The 21,835-nt window shown below is 40.9% G+C and overlaps 1 protein-coding gene across 1 annotated transcript in view; it reads right to left on the bottom strand.

The window, feature by feature from the left end:
• CRB1 (crumbs cell polarity complex component 1) overlaps positions 1-20,160 on the bottom strand; it is a 198,258-nt gene extending 178,098 nt beyond the window's left edge. The window contains exon 1 of the mRNA XM_047755432.1: positions 19,899-20,160. Within this exon, the coding sequence (XP_047611388.1) occupies positions 19,899-19,968 (70 nt within the window). The 5' untranslated portion in view covers positions 19,969-20,160. The remainder of the gene's footprint in view (positions 1-19,898) is intronic.
• Positions 20,161-21,835: the final 1,675 nt, after the last annotated feature.

The raw sequence follows: 21,835 nt of genomic DNA, 5'->3' as shown, positions 1-21,835 counted from the left end.
GAAGAATATTCTTGATGGGCTTGACAGTATACTGGAGCCAGAAGAGAAAGGATCTATGAATACGAAGACAATTAACAGAAATTATACAATCTGAAAATGGAGGGAAAAATCATTTTGAAAAATGAACAGAATCGCAGTGAGCAGCAGAATGATTCCAAACAGGCTCTCAGAGTGTACTTGGAATCCCAGAGGTAGAGGAAAAAAAGAACAGGGAAAATTTTATTTGAATTAAGAATAACCAAAATTTGGTAGAAAACAGCAACTTAGAAATCCAAGAATCTTAGCAAACCCTCATCAAGATTAATACAACGAAAGTCATACCTACGCTCATTATAACAAAAGTACTTAGAACAAAAGTAACATGAAAATATACAAGATGTCTAAGGACTGAGGATAGGAGAAGAACCAGAAACATACTGGATACTGATAAAGGGATGGATGACTAATTTCTCTTTAGAAAAATATGGAGGTCAGTACACAATGGAATAGAATCTTGGAAATGCTTAAAGATAAAGAACTGTCAAGCTAGACTTTCATAATAGTGAAAACATCCTTTAACACTTTCAAGTGAAATAAAACCACATTCAGATAAACAAAAGCTGAAAGTCACAAGCACACCTGCTTTTTCAGGATGAAGGGACATGATATCAGAAGAAACTTGTATCTCCAGAAAGGAATGAATCGCATTTCAGTAAATACAAAAGGCTTCGTATACTTTTTTTTTAATTTCTTGAAAGAAAGACTATGGGTTAAACCAAAATGAATCATTGCATTGTGGGGTTTATTCATACATAAATGTAAAATGTATGTCAAAGTCAGCATGAAAGACAGGGAAGGTAAAGAGAATTTTGCTGTTGTAAGGTTATCACATTTTATGTGAAGTGGAACAATATTGACTCTAAGTTGACAGTGATAAACAGGGATACACACTCATTATAAAAGTAGCAATTTTCAATTTTCATGGACACCCGGGGTCTGGAGACCTTTTCTTAGAGAATTTGTGAAATGAAAGGTTTTTTCAATAATATATTTAACACATGATTTAACGTTTGCCCTGCAATGTTATTTGTCCTAAAAATTTACAAGCAGACAAAACTAATTAAACAATGATTATCTCATGGGATGTAGGAACTGACTGGGAGGCATGTGGGAGTGATGGAAGATTTATGATCTTTTTTCGGTCTTTTGTCTTTTTTGTTGTTGTTGTTGCTATTTCTTGGGCCGCTCCCGCGGCATATGGGGGTTCCCAGGCTAGGGGTTGAATCGGAGCTCCGCGTCTGCAACCTACACCACAGCTCACGGCAACGCCGGATCCCTAACCCACTGAGCAAGGGCAGGGACCGAACCCGCAACTTCATGGTTCCTAGTCAGATTCGTTAACCACTGTGCCATGACGGGAACTCCCAGATTTATGATCTTTATTGTGGTAATGCTTATATGAAGGTATATATTTGGTTTTGTTTTTGCTTTGTTTTGTTTTTTCTCTTTTTATGGCGTCATCTGCAGCAAATGAAAGTTCCCAGGCTAGGGGCCGAATCAGAGCTGCAGCTGCAGGCCTACACCACAGCCACAGCAATGCTGGATCAGAGCCTTATCTGCAACCTACACCACAGCTCATGGCAATGCCAGATCCTACATTAAGCGAGGCCCTGGATCAAACCCACATCCTCCTGGACACTATGTCAGATTCTTAACTCACTGGGCCACAACAGGAACTCCTGAAGGTATATATTTGTAAAAAAATTATCTAATGATATATTTAATATCTGTGTATTTCATTGAAAGTGAATTTAACACATTTAAAAATATGAAAAGTTTAATAATCTAAAAATAGACCAAGGAAGACATGGCTCATTTAAAGAAATGCTGTTAATTTACTATCCTTCTGTTTGATATTCAATATTAAGTTGAAAAACAATATTTTCTTCTCTAAATAATTTTCTCAGTTTAGACACAGTTGACAAACAGCCCCTATAGTTTATAAAAGAAGAGGTATCGATATTAATGAGCAATTTCTTAAAAAGGCTGCATGCTTCAGAGTCAAATGAGAACTCTGTTTCAAGGCCTTTTTCTTTTTCTTTGTCTTTTTAGGGCCACACCCACGGCATATGGAGGTTCCCAGGCTAGGGGTTGAATCAGAGCTATAGACAAGGTCTTTTTCATACAATATCGATTCTTTTACTTTTTAAACAAACATTTTACAGTATTTAAGATGAAACCGAATGCAACATTTAGTATTTAATTTTTATATAAATTTGATATGTGAAAAATGCATACATAGAATATGTAAATATAGTGCGCAAAAATTTTGTGTCTCTATGCTCAATTTGGCAAATAAAAGTTCTAGTCCACGATGACGACACAGGAGGCTCCTGAACTTCCTCTTCCTATAGACACAACAAGTGTACAGCTAGCTACACAAGGAGGAATTCCCTCTGAAAGAAATCCAAAAAGTAGCTGAGTGAGAAAATACCCACATTAAAAAAGACAGAAAAGGCTGAGACACACTTTCACCATAAACCTTACTCGCGCCCCCAGCACAGCACCCCACAATCAGGAGGAAACTTTCAACTCCTGGTTTCTTCCTGAGGAGCAAAGGGTTTGGACCCTATATCTAGCACCCAACATTTGAGACTCCCACCTGATCCATAAGAAAATGTTGCCTTCATAAATATGATTTCACTAGATTTGACCAATTAACAGTGAAATATATCCTAGGAGAAGGACATTAAAAAAAAATAAATAACCCTTCATCTAAAAAGAAGCAGTTACTGGAGTCCCCATCATGGCTCAGCGGAAATGAATCCAAATAGTAACGATGAAGTTGAGGGTTCCATCCCTGACCTCGCTCAGTGGGTTAAGGATCCGGCATTGCCCTGAGCTGCGGTGTAGGTCGCAGACACGGCTCGGATCCTGTGTTGCTGTGGCTCTGGCATAGGCTGGCAGCTACAGCTCCGATTAGACCCCTAGCCTGGGAACCTCCATATGCTATGCGTGTGACCCTAAAAAGCAAAATAATAATAATAATACATAAAAAGAAGCAGTTATGTTGACAGTAGGGATGACAACAGACCCTAAGGAATAATGAGATATACCTTTATGACAATCTTCACTCTAAGCAGTTTCAGTGTTCATGATTACCTACTAGAGAAAAAAAAGCCTTAGAGAAACGTGCCTCGTAGCATACATGGTCAGCACGCCATTTAGATTTTTTCTAAAAAGCCAGTTTATTCCCAAAGTTCACGGATCTTTGAAAGTCATCATCTTCTCGCAACAACACATTCCTGTTGAGAATACACAGTGTGTTGACGTTTGAAATTATACTTGTACTACACGTGCTTGGGAAGGACTCATGATGCATAATCTTTACTTAATACCCTTATTTCTTACGGTTTGAGCAATAGACCATTACTCACAGCAGGAACCTCTTCACAGGCTGGAGCGATGGTCCTCCCACCGTGTCTCTCTCCCTGGATTATGTTTTCTGATCTATGATTGCCAACAATATTTGCATTAATGTTTTCCTTCATGAAGCCCAAAGTCTGGAGGCAGGATCTCATGCTGCATCTGTAGAAGGCTATCTAATTCAGGGGACCAAAAGTTTTAAATTGTCCTATGTGCCAAAGTTTAGAAGTCTCATGAAGAGAACAGTGGGTATTCCAAAATCCTGACTGTGCAATTCGGCTGTGTGGAAAGTACACAAGGCAAAATGAGTTTAGGTCTCTGAATCAACCACTGAGGAAACGGCTTTACTTTTTGTCTCTAAGCCTTACGTGTCTATGCAAAATGAGAATAGGTAATAGTATCTTCACCCAGGCTTTGCATTAAATGAGAGAAACAACGTAAACCACTCAGCATAATGCCTGATAGAGAAAAGGCATAAAAATGGATTGTCGTGATATCTGACAGCCAGGGAGAGCTCAAATCATAGACTTCTCTAATTGAAAAATAATAGTTTTGGAGATTAATTACATCCAAAACGAGGAAGATGAGCATAAATGGGTAGAGGCCTAGTGGGTTGCTCCTGCTTTTGACATTGAGTCCCTCAGTATAGACACATTTGCTTCTCTTCTTTCTCCTCTAAGCCTGGAGAAACACCATTTCATGCCAACTTTGCCTTAGCTCCAGGACTACTCAGAACTGCAAGCAGTTGCAACAGCTAGTCAGGTAGCTATAGCAGCTGAGCAGAGAAAATTGAATGGCACATACGTTGCCTGGTTTCAGAGCTCCATGGAGGGCTGCATAAAGGAAGCGAGCAGGCAAAAGAAACTGGACATAATGAGGTTAGGTAGGTGATGAAAATTTCCACTTACTTCTATAATTATTCAAGTTTAAAAATAGAGAAATTTATTCTAATTTTTTATGATTGGCTTAGGAGAAAATGTGGAAATATAGTCAGTAATATAATGGGGCAGATTGGAGCAGTTTTTCTTAAAGCTTTCAGGCCATAAAGTATTAAATAGTGTTAAATTAACTAAACATCTAGGCCATGAGCCTGAGGGTGGCTTCAAAGCCTTAGCAGCCTACATCAGCCAACCAGAAACCTGAGCCTATCACACCTCAAGGGGAAGAAAGCAAAACCTGATGACAATCAATCACCAATAGCCAACTAGGGGCTCTCCCAAATGAAGGCAAGACTTTAAGCTATAGCCAGTGGAATAATCACCTTGCTTTGCTTTTGCTTCTTCTCTATGAAAGTCTTTCCCCAGCTCCTGTCCACTTCCCCTTTGGTGTTGCCTGATTCCAATCTACTTTTGCTCAAATTAACTTAAAAATTTTCATATGGCTCTTTTAATAACAGCTTCTAATAATAGTGTGTTTCATACAGTTTGGAGGCATTGATACCTAAAATGTAAAGCCTTGCATTTTATTTCTCCTCTCTTTCCTTACCCAACCTCTGGTAGAGGTGTGTGACATTGTGATATCCTAAGAAATATTTTTTGAGTTTTCATCCATGGTTCCTGCCACATAGCTCCTCAAACTCTTGTAAGTTCTTCAGGACTTCAGAGCATCATTTTTTATACATGTGGTTTTCTGTCCTTTCCTCTCGAAATGGTTCCAGAGTAATAAACGTGAAAGGAGTATCTTGCTATTCATAACAGCCCCTTCAAGCACACTTGTGTTTAGGTTCATTAGAAGATTTTTGGAAAGCCCCAGATAAACACAGGATGGGGCCTGGTTGCCAGGGTAACCAATGACATGACTGGGGAGGAAGGGGGGAACTGAAAGTTGAGGTAGTCATCAGTGGTCAATGGTTTGCTCAATCATGCCTACAAAAGGAAATGTCCATTTAAAAAAAACTCTGTAACTATAGAGGTTGGAGAGCTTCTGGGCCTTGAACCCATGGAGGTGCTGGGAGGAAGTATGCCTAGAGAGGGCACGAAAGCTCCTGAGTCCCTCCCCTCCATACCTGGCCCTGTGCATCATTCCATCTGGCTATTCCTGAGTTGTATCTTTTTACAATAAACAGGTAATCCTGTATGTAAAGTGTTTTTTCTAAGTTCTGTGCGCCACTCCAGCCAATGATCCAATCCAAGGAAGTGGTTATGGGAACTTCCGAGTTACAGCCAGCTTGTCAGAGGCACAGGGCTTGCAGTTAGTGTCTGAAGTGGGAGAGATGCGGGGGAACCGAGCCCTTACTCTGGGCAGTCTGCACTGACCCCGGACAGGCAGTGTCAGAGCTGAATGGAAATGTAGGCCATCCAGCTGGCATGCAGAGAGACCCAGAGAATTGCTTGGTGAGGGCCACATTCCCACACATTTGGTGACCAGGGTGTGAGTAGAGGGAGAAACCGAATTTTTCCTTGCAAGTTTTTAAGGGTAAATAAAATAAGAATGGAGAGAAAGAGAGATTTAAAATACAAACTGGATATGCTAGTCCCTAAATTTTGAGTTGAACTTTGATATATAATTTTATTATGGGTTCATGATTTTAAAGAAAACGTGATTATATTTCTTTTTAGAAAACATTTCTTCACATCACAAAACTAGTTTGATTTTTTTGGACTAAAGTGTCTCCGTCTGCATCGGAAGAGAAGGCCCAGATACACGCACAGACCCCTGACAGTGTTTTAAAGCTGTCCACCCACCAGAGTGTCGATGTGCTTGGAGAGCAATAGTCTTTTCTATAGGCAATGGCTTTCTCGTATTAACTGCTTAATAAGTATTTGCTGAACATTTGTTAATGTCAGGAAATTTTTAACAGTCATCCTTGATGGTTATTTAAATAAGTTTGTTTAGAAAGTGCCCTAGGGGGAAGTGAAGCGACACAGACCATATTCTTTGTTTCCAATACTTTCTGCCTTAACATATCCCTGGTCCGATGACATCAGGATCAGCCACAGGACCTGCTTTGAGCCATTAAATATGAGCCAGAGTGACGCAGGTCACATACGCATCGAAGCCATGACATGGTTCTACCACTGCTCCTCTCGCTGCCCCCAAATCACCGTTTCTAAAGAGGGATCACCTCAAAAAAATAAATAAATAAAATAAAAAAGGGATCACCTCTTCAGCTGCGTCTCCAGATGAAGATACATGAAGTAGAGTTGCTGTCAACCTGCACCCAGTAGGTGCTGGGAGCAAAATATAAACCTTTTGTTGTTGTAAAGTGCTAAGATGTTGAGTTTATTTGTTGCAATATAACCTAATGAAAGCTGCCTCACAGAGGGTGAGAATACTAAAAACGCTCTGCTTATCCAACCTCTGATTCCATTACTTAGAATAATCATGGGATCATAACATGTAGTGCTCAGAGGAGTTTAGTAGTTACATAATCTAGCCCCCATTACAAGTGAGACATTAGCGCTTAAATGATGCATTTATGGATGTGCAATTAACTTAATGATTAGTCACAGTCCACATCTGAATGTCCTGACACTATTATTCAAAAGCTGGTGCTGAGTATAAGCATATTTTCTTCAACTACATTAAAAGGAAGGATCACTAACATTATAGATAGATATGAATGCAGAGTGATGAATTCCCTGTGGGAAAAGGTTATTGCTGCGAACTCACAGCTGATTTTTCCCCTAGTGATGCTTGATTTGCTAAGAGCTATTTTCATTCTCTCTCCTTGTGTTCAAAACTGCAAATATGTGACAAACCCATCAGACTAAGCAGTACTTGCATACCCGTGGTCTCTCCTGGAACCGTGCTGAGATTGAACTATAAACCCAGCCTCATTAGCAACTCTCCTCTCACTCACTTGCCTAAAGTGGACTTAGTTTAAGGATCAAAGAATTTTGGATTCAGAGAAAAGAATCATTCATTTGGGAATCATCAGGACAATTATGAAAAGAACCAAAAAGACCACAGAAAGGTTAATCTAGGTCACACAGGAGCAAGTCTTGCTTCTGCAGATATTAGTCACAGAAGTGGGATAAAAGTTGAAACCATAAACTTTTTTTTTTTTTTTTGTATTTTTAGGGCTGTACCCGCAGCATATGGAGGTTCCCAGGCTAGGGATCAAACTGGAGCTGTAGCCGCCAGCCTACGCCACAGCCACAGAAATCACGGGACCCAAGCCACGTCTGTGACCTACACCACAGCTCACAGTAACGCTGGATCCTTAACCCCCTGAGCTAGGCCAGAAATCGAACCCGCAACATCATGGTTCCTAGTCAGATTCATTTCCACTGAGCCATGACAGGAGCTCCCAAAACTGTAAACATCTTTAATTTGGAAAAGTTTTGAAGGTGAAAGGGATACTCAGTTATCTACGACTAATTTTAAAAAGCAACACAAAACAAAACAAAACCCTGATTTGTAGTGTTTGCCAGTCTCTGTGATGCAATAACTTCCACCATTGCTCGCTGAAGCCACCAGCAGTTTAATAACCGGCTTGCAAAATTCCTGAATGCTTACCTTTTGGTTTTTGTGAGCTGGTATGAGGTTGGCACCTGACCGGCCTGGGATTAAGTCTCAGTTGTATCAGTTTGTAGCTGTGTTATAAGTATATCCCACAAGCTATCTTGGTCTTTGGTGTCTTAATTGGCTTAATAATTGCTATTTTGTCTGACTGGAGATATGGATGACAAAACTCCTGAAGTCTTTCCTACTTTGTTTTTAATTTTTTTTTTTTTTTTTTTGGCTAATCCACTCCAGCAATGTGAGATCCCCTGCAAGACCTCAACACGCCTGCCTCAGGACCAGCTGCTGCTACTCTGCTACTTTCATTGCCGAAATAGTATCCACCCAGATCGCCTCACCACTCACCTGCTGTCTCTCATCCTTTGCGTTCCTCTGAGCATTTATTGCCAGTTTACAATAACATGCGGTGCTTATTTACATGGTTTTTGTCTCACTCTATTAAAATATAAACTTCACAAGAGCAAGAACTGTGATCTCCTTGTTATTCGAAAAAACATAGACTCAGTAAATACTGGTTGAATAAAGAAGTCAATGAAGAAATGATTGAATAAACAGTACACTTTTAAGTATTTACTAATTATCCTATCTTGAGGCTACGGACAACTAATCATACTTTGATTTCCCTCCAGAACTAGTTATCTTCCTACTCCAGCCAAAACATTTTCGGCTCATTCGTACTGCCATGTCTACTTATTTTTTGGTCCCACACTATTATAAACACACTGGCTTGAGTTTTCCTTATAATACAACTTTTCTGAGAGCAAAGAGAAAGCTAGGGGATGTGTGAAAACCTACTTAAGCACAGTGCTGTAAAACTTTGGAGGAATCACTGCTTTTTACTAAATTGGAAAGGAAACTCTAGAAAGTTGATAAAGGATATTAACCATATCAACAAGTAGGCTCTATTACTAGATAACTGAGTACCTTCCTTCCCCAAATTTCACTGTTAGGGCAAAAACACAAGGGGAAAATAAATAATGGCATTATATTAATAAATAATATGCGTACAACAAAGTAACAATCTTTACGTATTTATTTTTTGCCTCAGCATGCAGCGGCTTGATATGGGATCTCAGTTCCCAGACCAGGGATTGAACCTGGGCTGCAGTGGGAAGAATCCTAACCCTTAGACCACCAGAAAAAGCCCTATAATCCTGTTTTGAATTGATAATGAAAGACATAGTAATCTTTTGGTGTCCCAACTAATGAACTTAATTTTTAAAAGAAAAGTCAAGTACTGAACATTCATTGGAAAAGAGACCTAAGCTACTTGTCCCAAGAAAATATGAGAACACATTTATATCCGATTCCGGTGTCACCCTCTATAGTCATCAGACTAATTTAATGTCATAAGGCAAATCCACGTAGGAGGAGGTTTCTGAGCACTCGATTCAAAGAGGAAGGTTTAACATGTAAAGAAGGAGGAAAGAGAAGAGAAAAACATAGGCTTATTGTACAGAGCACTTACTGAGTTAAAAAAAATCATTTTATAATTCAGTGTGCATAAAAGTTAATTTTTTGCCCAATAAAATGGCACTCATCAGGTAGTTTCATTATAAATAAGAGTTTTATCCATAATAGATATTATGGGTTGAACTGCATCTCCCAAGGATATGTGGAAGTCCTAAACCCTGGTACCTGGTCCCTATTTACTTTATTTATAAAATAAATAAGAGTCTTTGTAGATGTAATCAAGTTGAGACATGGTCATTAGGATGAGCCCAAATCCAATACAACTGATATCCTTATAAAAAGAAGAGAAGACATACAGACAGACAAGGGAGAACTCCATGTAATTAGACTGGCAGAGCTTGGAGAGACGTAGCTGCAAAGCCCAGGAATCCTAGGGCTCCAAGACCATCACTCGATGCTAGATAGAGGCAACTAAGAATTCTACCAAGAGCCTCCCAAGGAGCATGGCCCTGCTGACATCTTTATTTCAGACTTCCAGCCTCCAGGACTATGAAAGAATAAATTTCTGTTGCTTAAGCCACTCAGTTTATGGTACTTGGTTTCAGCTGCCTGAGGAAACTAATACCATAGCCCCAAACTGGAAGCATCTGAGATGACCTTCAACAGGTGAATGAATAAACAAACTATGATACAGCTATACAACAGAATATTATTCAGTGATTAAAAGAAATGAGTTATCAAGTCACAAAACATTATGAAGAACCCTTAAATGAATATTGCTACTTGAAAGATGCGAGTCTGAAAAGGCTACATATTCTATGACTCCAATTACATGACATTTTGCAAAAGACAAAACATAGAGACAACAAAATATTACCCAGGAGTTGAGAACAGGAAAGGAAGATGAAAAAGGTAAATCACAGGATAAAGTTAGGATGGTAATACTTTTCTGTATAATACTGTAATAGAACATTTGTCAAAACCTATAGAACTTGAGAACACAAAGAGTGAACTTTAATGTATGCAGATTTTTCAAGATCACTTAGGAGGTCCAAGGATCCCAGGAAAGAATGTTGATTGTAACACACAAATGTATAAAATAATCACACAGTAGGGGTGGGAAAAGGTGCCAACCTAAGTAAGCACTGGAAACATGCAGAGTGGTAAAAGACAAAAGGAAATGCACAAATTGATAAAGCTATTTCTATAGGATTATGGGTTAAGAATTTGACACTGGTATATACTTCATATACTCTTTAATGTACTGAATTTTTTTTCCACTGTACAATACAGTATGGGGACCCAGTTACACATACATGTATACATAATTTTTTCTCCCATTGCCATGCTACGTTGTAAGTATCTAGACATGGTTCTCAGTGTTACACAGCAGGTTCTCACTGTAAATCCATTCCATGAGCAATAGTTTGCATCTGCTGACCCCAAGCTTCCAATCCCTCCCACTCCCTCCCACTCCCTCCAGGCAACCACAAATCTATTCTCCAAGTCCGTGATTTTCTTTTCTGTGGAAAGGTTCATTTGGGCTGCATGTTAGATACCAGATATGAGTGAATTAAGTAAATGGATGGCAGATGGCAGGTTTCCCACTGTTAGATTGGGAATTTACAGACAAGCAAGGGGAGGGAGCTAGAATCATCCACGTGGTAATGAAGTTAGAGGCATCGACATAAACTCAAGTTCAGCTTAATGTGTGTACCAATGTACGTACAGATATATGCATGGAAATGTGTACAAACACACATATTTCTGGGCTCTGTCAACTAGGTGGCCTAAAGGAAATGACATCGAGTGGCACCAAGAACACCTTACATTCAGATATTGGTTTCTATTGTCATCCTCTAGCAAAAAGGACAAGGCTCCCTCGGAGCAATGGCCCATGGTAGGACTAGGGCAGGAAATACAAAAGACACGTCTGGAACACCTTGTGGAGCTAGAAAATCAGGAAAGTAAAGCATCTCACATCAACAGAGAGGATGTTAAAAGAGGACAGGAACCAGGTGAAAGGAGTCCCAGTGGCCAAAGCTGGAACAACCTGAGTAACGAAATAGTAAAGTAGTATTAGATCATAACTCAGAGTACAAAATAAATATCCATGACTCTGCAGTGACATAAATCCTTGAATAAATTAATAAATGGAGGAGAAAAGCCAAACGCCCCATGAGAAGAATCTCGTTATAAATACATATATAAATACATATATATCTATATATATTTATCCTTAATACTATACATATATATATTTTTTTATCCTTAACCCACTGAGTGAGGCCAGGGATTGAACCCACATCCTCACAGATACGAGCTGGGTTTCTTACTCCTGAGCCATGGCAGGAACTCTGAATCTCAAGTAATTTATGAAGATGCTCTGCCCTGCTGGAGGGGAGCCCAATTCTGCCCTCCTTGGTTGGGGGCTGCACATAGTGACTTCCTTTCTAAGAGGAGAGTCCAGAAAGGGGAAAAAGAAGTCAGTCTTCAGCGGAGAAGCCTGACAAACACCATGTCCCAGGTGATTAAGGTCAACACCGGAAGTCACGAGTCATGCTGACTGTACAGTTTACCTTTGTGGTCTTCCTCCCAATAGCCCATAACTCCAGTTTTACCAGGAGAAAAACATTCAACGAAGTCCAGTGTTGGAAGAGTCCATAAATTATCTAAACAGTACTCCTCAAAATTGTCAAGGTCATCAAAAACAAGACCAGAGGAACGGCCACAGCCAAACGGAACCTAAGTATATTTAACATCCACATGTGATATGGTATCCCATGGGATCCCAGAACAGGAAAAGAATATCAGGTAAAAATTTGAACATCAGGAAATCTGAATAAACTATTGACTTCAGCTAATAATAATGTATCAGTATCAGTTCACTAATCATGACAAATCTACCATAATGATAGAAGATGTTACGAATAGGGGCCATGCAGAGATGCCCATTATCACTAATTATTAGAGAAATGCAAACTGAAACTACAATGAGGTGTCACCTCACATCAGTCAGAATGGCCATCACCAAAAATCGACAATCAATAAATGCTGGAGAGGGTGTAGAGAAAAGGGAACCCTATGACACTGTTGGTGGGAATGTAAACTGGTATAACCACTATGGAAAACAGTATGGAGGCTCCTCAAAAAAACTAAAAATAAAACTACCATATGGGAGTTCCCGTCGTGGCGCAGTGGTTAACGAATCTGACTAGGAACCATGAGGTTGCGGGTTCGGTCCCTGCCCTTGCTCAGTGGGTTAACGATCCGGCATTGCCGTGAGCTGTGGTGTAGGTTGCAGACGTGGCTCGGATCCCGCATTGCTGTGACTCTGGCGTAGGCCGGTGGCTACAGCTCCGATTAGACCCCTAGCCTGGGAACCTCCATATGCCGAGGGAGCAGCCCAAAGAAATAGCAAAAAGACAAAAAAAAAAAAAAACTACCATATGATCCAGCTATCCCATTCCTGGGCATCTATCCAGAGAAAACCATAATCCAAAAAAATACATGCACCCTGATGATCACTGGAGCGCTGTTTACAATAGACAAGACATGAAAGCAACCTAAATGTCCACTGACTGAGGAATGGATAAAGAAGATGTGGTACATACATACAACGGAATATTACTCAGCCATAAAAAAGAAATAATACGCTCAGCAATACGGAGGGACCTAGAGATTATCATACTAAGTGAAATAAGTCAGAGAAAGACAAAAATCATATCTCACTTATATGTGGAGTCTAAAAAATTATTTTAAAAAAAGAACCTACTTACAAAACAGAAACAGATTCACAGACTTTGAAAAAAAAACTTATGGTTGCCAAAGATAAAGGGTGGGAAGAAGGGATGGATTGGGACGGATTGGGAGTGTGGTACTGGCATCCACACACTATTATACATGGACTGGATGGTCAACGGGGACCTGCACAGGGAAATCTACTCATTATCTGTTATGATCTATATGGGACTGGATATGTGTGTATGTATAAGTGAATCTCTTTGCTGAACATTAGAAATTAACACAACGTTGTAAATCAATTATACTCCAATAAAATTTTTAAAAAATAAAGGAAATTGAGGGTGTGATATGAGACCCTCCTGTACTCTCCTCTCAGTTTTTCTGCAAACCTAAAATTATTCCAAAATAATAAAGTCTATTATAATAATGTAAGAGTTAAAAATAATGCCAAAATAGCACGAAGCAGGAAGATATTCAATTCTTATAGCAAATGCTATAAAAGTCCCATCACTGGAAATTCCCGCTGTGGCTCAGTGGTTAATGAACCTGACTAGCATCCATGAGCATGGGGGTTCCATCCCTGGCTTCACTCAGTGGGTTAAGGAGCCGGCACTGCCCTGAGCTGTGGTGTAAGGTCACAGATGAAGCTCGAATCTGGCATTGCTGTGGCTGTGGCACAGGTCGGCAGCTACAGCTCCAATGTGACCCCTAGGTGAACCTCCATATGCCACAGGTGAAGCCCTGAAAAGACAAAAAGACAAAAAAAAAACCTCATCACTTATTTAGCAACTATTCGTTGAGTGACTACCCTGAGCTAGGCAGCAGCTACCCACTCACGTAGGATACATCAGTTAACAAAATACCGATGGTTCCTACAACCATGTCTTAACAACTGTACAGGTAAAATGCACATAAATAAACATAAAAATAGTATTTTCAAGTGTTGGCACGTATTATAGAAAAGCAATGCGAACTGTAATGCAAGTACATACAGCAAAGCTTAATCTAATGTGAACAGAGGTGGTGTAAATGGGAAGAGTGATACTCTCATTTTTATTTTTTAAAAGGAGAAAGTTGAGCTTCTCAGAGATTTCCAATAAATCAGCAGTAAAATTTAAAAGAATTAAAAGATCTAACTGTTCATGTCCACTCGAATTTCAAATTTTAATACTCTAATACCATTAATGGTAATTTTAGAAAATTACTGAAGATTAAAAAAAGAATAAATTCTCCTGAAATGTTTGATTCATCAAAAAAATACAAGCATCAAAAAATACAAGCTAAAAATAATTCTGCTGTAAGATTCAGGGAACAGTGACTAATCATGAAACAGCCACTGCTACTGTAAGCTGATGAGATAATTATTTATGAAAAAGCAGAGATGTCTTTCTCATCTGATAATTACGGAGGCACTTCACAACACACTGGTGCAAAGATGTTAACTGGCTCAGTGAATATCAAAGTTTTATATGTTTCTTTTTTTTTCTTTTTGTCTTTCTAGGGCCACACTTGAGGAGGTTCCCAGGCTAGGGGTCGAATAGGAGCTGTCGCTGCCAGCCTACACCACAGCCACAGCAATTTGGGACCCCATCTGTGTCTGTGACTTACAGCACAGTTCATGGCAACTCCGGATCCCTAACCCACCGAGTGAGGCCAGGGATCGAACCAGCAATCTCAATAGTTCCTAGCCGGATTCGTTTCCAGTGCACCACGATGGGAACTCCCTCAAAGTTTTGTATGTTTCTACACCCGCAGAAATTTAAAAACGAGTAGATGATTACTCCCTAATGAATGACATTAATCTTCTCTGACTCAATTATATCTTGCAATGGCATTAAGACGGAATACATCAACCATTTTTTATCTTTTTGGATTCTATTTGTTCTTTATAGATTGAAAGAAAACATTCTTTCAAAGAACTCTATTCAAGTCCAGCTGCTTAATAACGGCTGGTGGGTTCTAGAAGATGCGACGGTATTCCAAAGTCTTCCTAAAGTTATTCAAGGAATTTTAATAAGAGCTTTGTCAAACTACATTCCACTTACATACTATGACCACGCTTGGAACATGGGTTAAAATAAATTTTTTTTTTTTTTTTTGGCCATGCTCGCAGCATGTGGAGGTTCTGGGTTCAGGGGTCAAACCTGTGCCACAGAAGTGGCCAGAGTTGCTGCTGTGACAGTGTTTGATCTTTAAGCCACTGTGCCACAGAAAAACTCATAAAACAATTAATTTGAAGTTAAACTAGAAATGGAATTTACATCGACAATATTTAGTTTACCTCCAGAGGCATAAAAGATTTGTGCAATGTATCTATAAATGACTTCTCTTTTTTTTTCGGTCTTTTGAGGGCCGTACCCTCGGCACATGTAGGTTCCCAGGCTAGGGGTTGAATCGGAGCTGTAGCCACCAGCCTACACCACAGCCACAGCAACGTGAGATCCAAGCCAAGTCTTCAACCCACACTGCAGCACAAGGCAATGCCGGATCCTTAACCCACTGAATGAAGCCAGGGATCGAACCTGAATCCTCATGGATACTAGTCAGGTTCATTTCCACTGAGTGATGATGGGAACTCCTAAATGACTTTTCAAATGCATGGAGCTCTAATGTGGTCATTTCTCTAAAGCCTTTCACCATAGACTCATGCATCACGGTTACTACAGGGTGCTCTCAGTATTTAAAACAGCCCCACAGACCCTATGGACCATGGAAAGAACTCACTTCAATAAAATTCTCTCAATACATTACAAGTAGAAAGTAACAGTTCTTCATTTTTTTTTTTTTTTTTGGTCTATTTGTTATTTCTGGGGCCGCTTCCGCGGCATATGGAGGTTCCCAGGCTAGGGGTCTCATCGGAGCTGTAGCCACCGGCCTACACCAGAGCCACAGCAATGCGGGATCCGAGCCGTGTCTGCAACCTACGCCACAGCTCACGGCTACGCCGGCTCGTTAACCCACTGAGCAAGGGCAGGGACCGAACCCGCAACCTCATGGTTCCTAGTCAGATTCGTTAACCACTGCGCCACGACGGGAACTCCTCTTCAATTATTAAAATTCAACTTATTCCACGTATTAGAACCAGTTTTGTAAAACCATGGAACAGATGTGAAAACAACTGGGAGAGAGTAATTGCAAATTCACTGGGACTCCACGTCAAGGGGAATGTCTCTCTGCTCAGGAAGAAGAAGTGACTGTCCCTTCCTGAGCTCTTCTCCAAGATTCCTCACGTCCCAGGTTCTCATCCAGAAGAAAACAGAATTGTAGGACACTGGACAGTTCACATAAACAGTGTGCCCCTGGGGGGCAAGGCACCACTTTCATGAAAAAAATATAGTTTGGTGCCAGAGGTGACTCCTTCCTCTTAATTTTAAAAGAATGTATTCCAAAGTTCAAGAGGAAAGATCATTGATTCATTAAATGCCTCTGATCCAAATAACTAAAATTTTCTTGGAGCTCCTGTTGTGGCTTGGCAGAAACGAATCTGACTAGCATCTATGAGGACACGGGTTTGATCCCTGGCCTTTCCTCAGTGGATTAAGGATCTGTCATTGATGTGAGATGCGGCTCGGATCTGGCGTTACTGTGGCTCTGGTGTAGGTCAGAGGCTACATCTCTGATTCGACCCCTAGTCTGGGAACCTCCATATGCCTCGGTGCAGCCCTAAAAAGACAAAAACAACAACAACAAACTTTTCTGTGTACTTTTATTAAGTTTGAGCAGTAGGCTAAGCTCCTCCGCATTATCCTTTCAAAAATCAGTACACGTGGGCTAAGGGCACAGAATCCAGAGCCAGGCCCTCCATTCTCTGCAGTGTGGCCTCAGGCAAGTAAATAACCTCTCCGTGCCAGAAGATAGAATTAATAAATTCTACCTGATAGGGTGGTCATGTATGTTAAATGGAAATATCATGTGTAAAAGCTCATACTGCTTAATTTTTCTCCTAAATAATCCCTTCGAAGAGAGAAAGGTATTTATATATTACAACTCTGATGATTCCTAGCCTCATTACATCCTCAAGAAAGTTCTTAAGAAAGATTTATTGTGGGAGTTCCCGTCATGGCGCAGTGGTTAACGAATCCGACTAAGAACCATGAGGTTGCCGGTTCGATCCCTGGCCTTGCCCAGTGAGTTACGGATCTGGCAATGCTGTGAGCTGTGGTGTAGGTTGCAGATGCAGCTCGGATCCCGCGTTGCTGTGCCTCTGGCGTAGGCCGGCGGCTACAGCTCCGATTCGACCCCTAGACTGGGAGCCTCCATATGCTGAGGGAGTGGCTCCAGAAAATGCAAAAAGACCAAAAAAAAAAAAGAAAGAAAGAAAGAAAGATTTATTGGGTAATGCAGAACTTGGGATCACCTGAATGTGAAATAAAGAGCTTGTTAAACTACATCCCCACAGGATCCACCCAGACATACCACATATCTGGGCCTGGGTCTGAGAGGCTGCATCTTAAACCAACATTCTGGCTCTATGTAATGTACCAAAGGCTGTGATACCCAGCATAGCGACCGATTCTAGAAAATATGGGTGATTATAATCCTATCTATCTTATGGGGGAGTTATAAGGATTAAATGAAATGCAGCATATACAAAATGCTTAACATTGTTAGCCAATTTTACTATTAGCTATTATTTTATCCATTTGGCTGGAATACAGAATTTATGTTGTGAGTACTAAGAGGAAAGGGTGGAAAGAAGACCGAGGTTGTGAAAGTTTTCAAGTCAGGTTAAAAAAAAAGTCAGAATTCCCGTCATGGCTCAGTGGTTAATGAACCTGACTCGTATCCATGAGGACACAGGTTCAATCCCTGGCCTTGCTCAGTAGGTTAAAGATCCGGCACTGCCGTGAGCTGTGGTACAGATTGCAGATGCGGCTCGGATCTGGCGTTTCTGTGGCTGTGGTGTAAGCCGGCGGCTACAGCTCTGATTCGACCCCTAGCCTGGGAACCTCCATATGCCTTGGGTTTGGCCCTAAAAAGACCAAAAACAAAAAACAAACAAAAAAAAAGTCTGTGTTTTGACAAAGAAGGCAGCATCATCATACCTTGCAAATATATGAACACAGATAAAAGATGGCCTGTTTAAAAAGTAAACAAAATGAGGCTTCGAATTTATTTATTTATTTGTCTTTTTTTGGGGCTGAACTCATGGAGGTTCCCAGGCAGGGGTCGAATCAGAGCTGTAGCCCCTGGTCTATACCCAGCCACAGGAGTGCTGGATCCCAGCCATGTCTGCAACATACACCACAGCTCACGGCAACACCAGATCCTTAACCCACTGAGCGAGGCCTGGGATCAAACCCACATCCTCATGGACACTAGTTGGGTTCGTTAACCACTGAGCCACGATGGGAACTTGCAAATTTATTTTTTAACTGATAAAAATATTGTGCTAGAGAATATATCAAATAATTACAAAGTATTTATTTAGAGTCTATCAATAAAATCACCCCCTCAAAGAAAGAGAAAACAAAGGATTTGTATGGAATTACAGTTTCACAGTTATATGACCTTTAAAAAAAAGAGGTGATATTTTAGAGGTTACATACGCATCTCCTTAAAAACCTAACTGCAGGAAACGCTAGGAGGAATTATAATACACCCTGAGCTGGAATCACAAAGTTCTTTACCACAAAATGCACTGTAAACCACTTCATCTTGCGTTTTGTCTTGTCATTTCTCTTGCCTCCCCCCGTCCCCTGCCACCGACCCCACCGCCCCCGACATCTAAACCTAACGCTTCTGTGTCTCTCTTTCTATTGCAAGGGGCCCACTTAAGTTCCAAGGAGGATGAGCAACTATTTAAATAACAACTCTTTTCAATAAATATGCCCCTGAGGAAAAAAAAAAAAAATCCTGAGTGTGTGTGCATGGGCTGTGATTTCACTGCTCATTTGTTTAAAGTTTGGCTTGGTTTTTCTCTGCTTGCCTTCAGCTGCCTTAGCGATAGCGTCTACTCTTGTTTTCAGCCAACCTCTGATTGACGCTCAGCTGTAACCATACAAGTCACAATCTTGCTGGTGCAGCCACAGAAGGCGACCCAGATTACCCAGCACCGTGTGCTGATGCCAAGGCGTCCTGTCCAACAGCAGCTGCTCCATGCTTTGCCTTATTGATATTCAGATTCGACAGACACAAATCACAGGGTCCCTTTGAAAAGCACACACTCTGCCTGTCCGCATTTTAAACGTATTCTATAGCTACTGACCTTCATAAACACACAGCTGAGGCCATTTGGCCCCTGATTTTCCAGACCGACAAGGTTACCCCAGAAGTATTATACTTGTTTTTATTCGGGGAAGTCTGTGGAATCACAAAATAGCTCCACTTTTAAAACAGAAAGACATATGATAGAAAGGAAACCCATTTCTCTCTGGCCAGAGAGGTGCTTTGGGCCATTCTCATTTGGGGGAGAGTGAGACTCTATCCCCTTGATGATGAGAGCAAATGTTGGAACACAAAGTTCTTTAAAGGTGAAGATAAATACATAGTATCGGGAATAAAGTACAATATAGCTGATGATTAACTTCCTTTTAAAGGATATGAAGGTAAAGGGCCAAATCTATTTATTCCATAAAAGTATAAACAGAACACAATACTTTCTTCTCTACGACCATTTCAATCTCCTGCTCACCTCTCAAAAGGTTGGAAAAAAACATATATCTAAGTGCTTCCAGGATCAGCCAATTGTTCACACTGACTGGTCCCACTGATTTGTTTACCAGGACACCTGCTCATGCCAAATTCGTTTCACCTTTTTAAAAAGCCTTGTATTTTGCAGAACATGTAACAACACTACAAACTATTCCCATGAAGTATTTAAAAATCAGGAAAAATTGCCCAAAGTTCAATAAAGGGGAAAGGCTTACTTTTTATGGAGATGAGCAGTGAGAGACTGAGGCAGACGGTGAGAAGGTGAAGAGCTGTCCTCAGAGCCATGGTCTCACAGCAGACATGCTCCGACCTGCTGCTGGTGGTCTGGTCCCGTCGGGCTCCCCAGCCTGCCTGCTCAGAAAGCAGTGTGTGCCTCCGAGACCCCCAGGGCCATCTCTGCCCTTTCTTCTCCGGCAGCTCCTCATGGAGAACACAGGGACTCCGACGATGCCCAAAGCAGTTGTGCCTCTTAGCATCTTGCTTACACAGGACGGTGGGGTGGCTTTTCAAACCTGGTACAGATTTTTTTCATACTGGACTGGATTCACCCACCCCCAGACCTTGCAAACCACCTTCCTTCCCTTAACAATGCCTCCTAAAGGGACCTGCATCAGGTGCATCCTGAATCACCCTTAAAAGACAAATACCATATGATATCACTTATATCTGGAGTCTAACATGGCACAAATGAACCTTCCCACACAGAAAAGAAAATCATGGGCTTGAAGAACAGACTTGTGGTTGCTGAGGGGGAGAGGGGAGTGGAATGGATTGGGAGCTTGGGGTTAATAGATGCAAACTATTGCCTTGGGAGTGGATTAGCAATGAGGTCCTGCTGTGTCCTAGGAACTATGTCTAGTCACTAATGATGAGCATGATAATGTGAGAAAAAAATGTATACATGTATGTGTAACTGGGTCACCGTGCTGTACAGTAGAAAAAAACTGTACTGGGGAAATAGCAATTAAAAAATAATAAATTAAAAAAAGAGGAACTGATTTCTGATGATCATCTTGGCACGTGATTATTATGATCTGGCAACTATTAAAGGAATGCCCTATATTTCTGTATATTTCACCTCAGAGCACACTTCACAGGTCAACGCTTCATAAACATACCCTCACAACCCAGTCGGATTATGGTTGTTGATAAAATGGACAGAGTTCTGGAGATTACCTAGGAGCAGTTTTTCTTCCATAAACCTAGAACCCTTTTTTTTTTTTTTTTTGGCTTTTTGCCATTTCTTGGGCCGCTCCTGCGGTATATGGAGGCTCCCAGGCTAGGGGTCGAATCGGAGCTGTAGCTGCCAGCCTATGCCAGAGCCACAGCAACGCGGGATCCGAGCCGCATCTGCAACCTACACCACAACTCACGGCAACGCCGGATCATTAACCCACTGAGCAAGGGCAGGGATCGAACCCGCCACCTCATGGTTCCTAGTCGGATTCGTTAACCACTGAGCCACGACGGGAACTCCTAGAGCCCATTTTTAATCCTGGTTCATGATATTTATATCCTCTGGGAGGTCTTGAATTTTTGCTTTACTGTAATTGTGGAATGCAAATATGTTTGCTTGTTTTCATGGGCTAAATACTGCAATATCTCTCTTCAGATTAAATAGCGTAAATTCTTATGACTGTACTATCCTTGAACACTTTAGGGAAATGTCTATGAGTGAAAATCAGATGCCTTATACTCTAAGGTTAGTGCTAGTACATGGCCTTGATCCAACTGTTAAGATGCTACTAGTGGAGTTCCCACTGTGGCTCAGGAGAAAACGAATCTGACTAGTATCTATGAGGACACAGGTTCAATCCCTGGTCTCAGTCAGTGGGTTAAGGATCCAGCATTGCCATGAACTATGGTGTAGGTCGCAGACACGGCTTGGATCCCAAGTTGCTGTGGCTGTGGTGTAAGCTGGCAGCTACAGTTCCCATTTGACTCCCAGCCTGGGAACCTCCCTGTGCTGCAGATGTGGGCCTAAGAAGACAGAAAAGTAAAAAAAATAATAATAATAATTAATATTTTCTACTAATGTTAAAGGGACTTGTAGAATAAAGATGGAAATGGAACCACAGAGTTTACAGAAGGAATAATGTTCTGGACATCCGTGGGGAGATTCTAGTCCTCATTTTGCCACTAACTTGCTAGA

This window comes from Phacochoerus africanus, chromosome 12 (assembly GCF_016906955.1).
Source record: "Phacochoerus africanus isolate WHEZ1 chromosome 12, ROS_Pafr_v1, whole genome shotgun sequence".
Taxonomy (NCBI): Eukaryota; Metazoa; Chordata; class Mammalia; order Artiodactyla; family Suidae; genus Phacochoerus; species Phacochoerus africanus.
Note: the sequence above shows the minus strand (reverse complement) of the source record. Positions and strands in the feature narration are given on the sequence as shown.